We start from the raw sequence: 2,110 nt of genomic DNA, 5'->3' as shown, positions 1-2,110 counted from the left end.
TATATATCTATCTATATATCTCACTCTCTCTCTGTCGTCCCATCTCTCTGAGTTATGCTGCACGCTCGAAGAAAATGCTTTCGTCATTGTAAAGCTGTTATCTATTTTGTTATTACTATCTTAATATTTTGAGTTGTATTATACTACTGTATATATTTTTTTTCAAAATGTCAAATTGGTTTATGTTATTTGTGCTTTAAATGTTCCCAATTTTGACAGGAAAGTGCAGTTGAGCTTATGATATTATATATATATATATATATATTATGTAAAACTCAAAGTCACGGATATCTTGTACAATTTGCTATTTCTCCGACTGATATCTCTTGAGCTTTTAGCTGTACAATTTACCCGAATTATGGATGGATGTGTGTAACACATTTCGCTATCTTAAAATTACGAAGTTCCATCCGACATTTTTGGCTGTTTTGAGTTACTAAGACCATGAAGCGAGACATCAAATGTTCTATTTGCTCTGTCAAAATCATTAGCTTATTCAGGGCTTAGTTATCAAGATATTCAAAGAAATGCATTCGAAAAAGCTTGACATGTTGTGAAACTCAAAATTTTTAACGTCAAATTTCTCTTTAAAAAAAAAAAATTGGACGGGGGGGGGGGGGGGGATAGGGGGAATGAAGCAGGCTGGTGTCTGTGGTGTAGAGGTTAGGTGTGTCGCTGTTGCACGCGAGAGACCCAAGTTCAATTTCCGAATTGAGAAAATTTTTTATTGAGTATCTCTCTTTTTCTACTGGGTCACTGTATCCCTCTCAGCCCTGGTTGTATTCTCATGGTATTCTGATAGTATGCCCATGGTATTCCGATGGTAAGCTGATAGTATTCAGTTAGTGCTATGATAGTATTCCAGTAGTAATCTGAAAGTGTTCCAATAGTATTCTGATGGTATTCCCACTGTATTCTTATAGTATTTCTATGGTATTCTAATAGTATTTTGATGGTATTCCCATGGTGTTCTGATGGTATTCTAACTGTACTTTGATGGTATATACAACCCCATGGTATTCTGACTGTATTTCCATGATATTCAAATAATATTCTGATGGTATTCCCATAGTATTCTGACAGTATTTCTATGGTATTCTAATAATGTTCTGATGGTAATCCCAGGGTATTTTGTGAGTATTTCTATGGTATTCTGATGATATTCCCAGGGTATTCTGATAGTTTTTCTTTGCTTTTCTAATAATATTCCGATGGCATTCCTGTGGTATTCTGATAGCCTCCTCTTTTCCTCCCCAGAGCCGTGCCTGAACGTGCAGCTGAAGGACATCGTGTCGGGAAAGTACAAAAACGCGACATACGCCAAGTACGAGGCTCATAACGAGAAGAATCGCGGAGAGTGGGTCAGACAAGGCAAGCTTGTGTTGTTTTTCTTTTGTTTTTTTCTTATTTTATTGTGTTTTTTGTTGCTTTTTTCGTTTTTGTTCAGGAGATTATACACCCCTATCGACCATGAGAACACCGATGAAACTACGCTCTTATCACCTCCACAATCATCACCATCAACATCAAGATTAGAATTAATATCTCAGGGTCACTGATAGGTGTAACTGAGAAATTATTACGGACTCCTTTGTCCCGTATATCTGTTGGTCTCACATACACATACAACAACATATCAACAACAACAACAACAACTTTGTATGTATCACGTCGCCAGTAATCTACTACCAGTATCTGGAATGTTTCATCTCATGCGCTGCCACCACAACAACAACAACACTACCAACACAACAACAACAACAACAGCAACAACAACTTTGTATGTATCTGGTCCCCAGTAATCTACTCCCAGTATCTGGAATGTTTCATCTCGTGCGCCACCACCACAAGCAACGCTGTCGTCATCGGCTGGATGGAGAAACACCAGAACATTAACTTGACCAAGTGAGTCATAAGTTTTCCCAAACGGTCTTGGGGTTTTTGTGGGGTTTTTTTTAAAGCTTTTGAATTAAAGAAAATTATCTTTGTCAAGCAAGTGGTTATTTTTGTAAAGCTTTCTTCATCCTTTGTTAAAACCATATTAAAGTCAGAACGTTAACCAGACAAAGAGAGTGATTTGTTTTCCCAAACAATCTTTTTTTTTTGGGGG

The 2,110-nt window shown here is 37.1% G+C and overlaps 1 protein-coding gene across 1 annotated transcript in view; it reads left to right on the top strand.

Moving 5' to 3' along the window:
* The window catches only part of LOC101863074, a gene marked incomplete in the record, with an annotated part of 33,633 nt that overhangs the window by 12,775 nt on the left and 18,748 nt on the right, over positions 1-2,110 (top strand). Inside the window, 3 exon segments of the mRNA XM_035973481.1 lie at positions 1,258-1,371; positions 1,800-1,905; positions 1,976-1,992. Of these exon segments, the coding sequence (XP_035829374.1) occupies positions 1,258-1,371; positions 1,800-1,905; positions 1,976-1,992 (237 nt within the window).

The sequence above is a fragment of the Aplysia californica genome, unplaced genomic scaffold (genome assembly GCF_000002075.1).
Source record: "Aplysia californica isolate F4 #8 unplaced genomic scaffold, AplCal3.0 scaffold01281, whole genome shotgun sequence".
NCBI classification, from domain to species: Eukaryota; Metazoa; Mollusca; class Gastropoda; order Aplysiida; family Aplysiidae; genus Aplysia; species Aplysia californica.
This window is presented reverse-complemented; position numbering and strand designations above follow the sequence as displayed.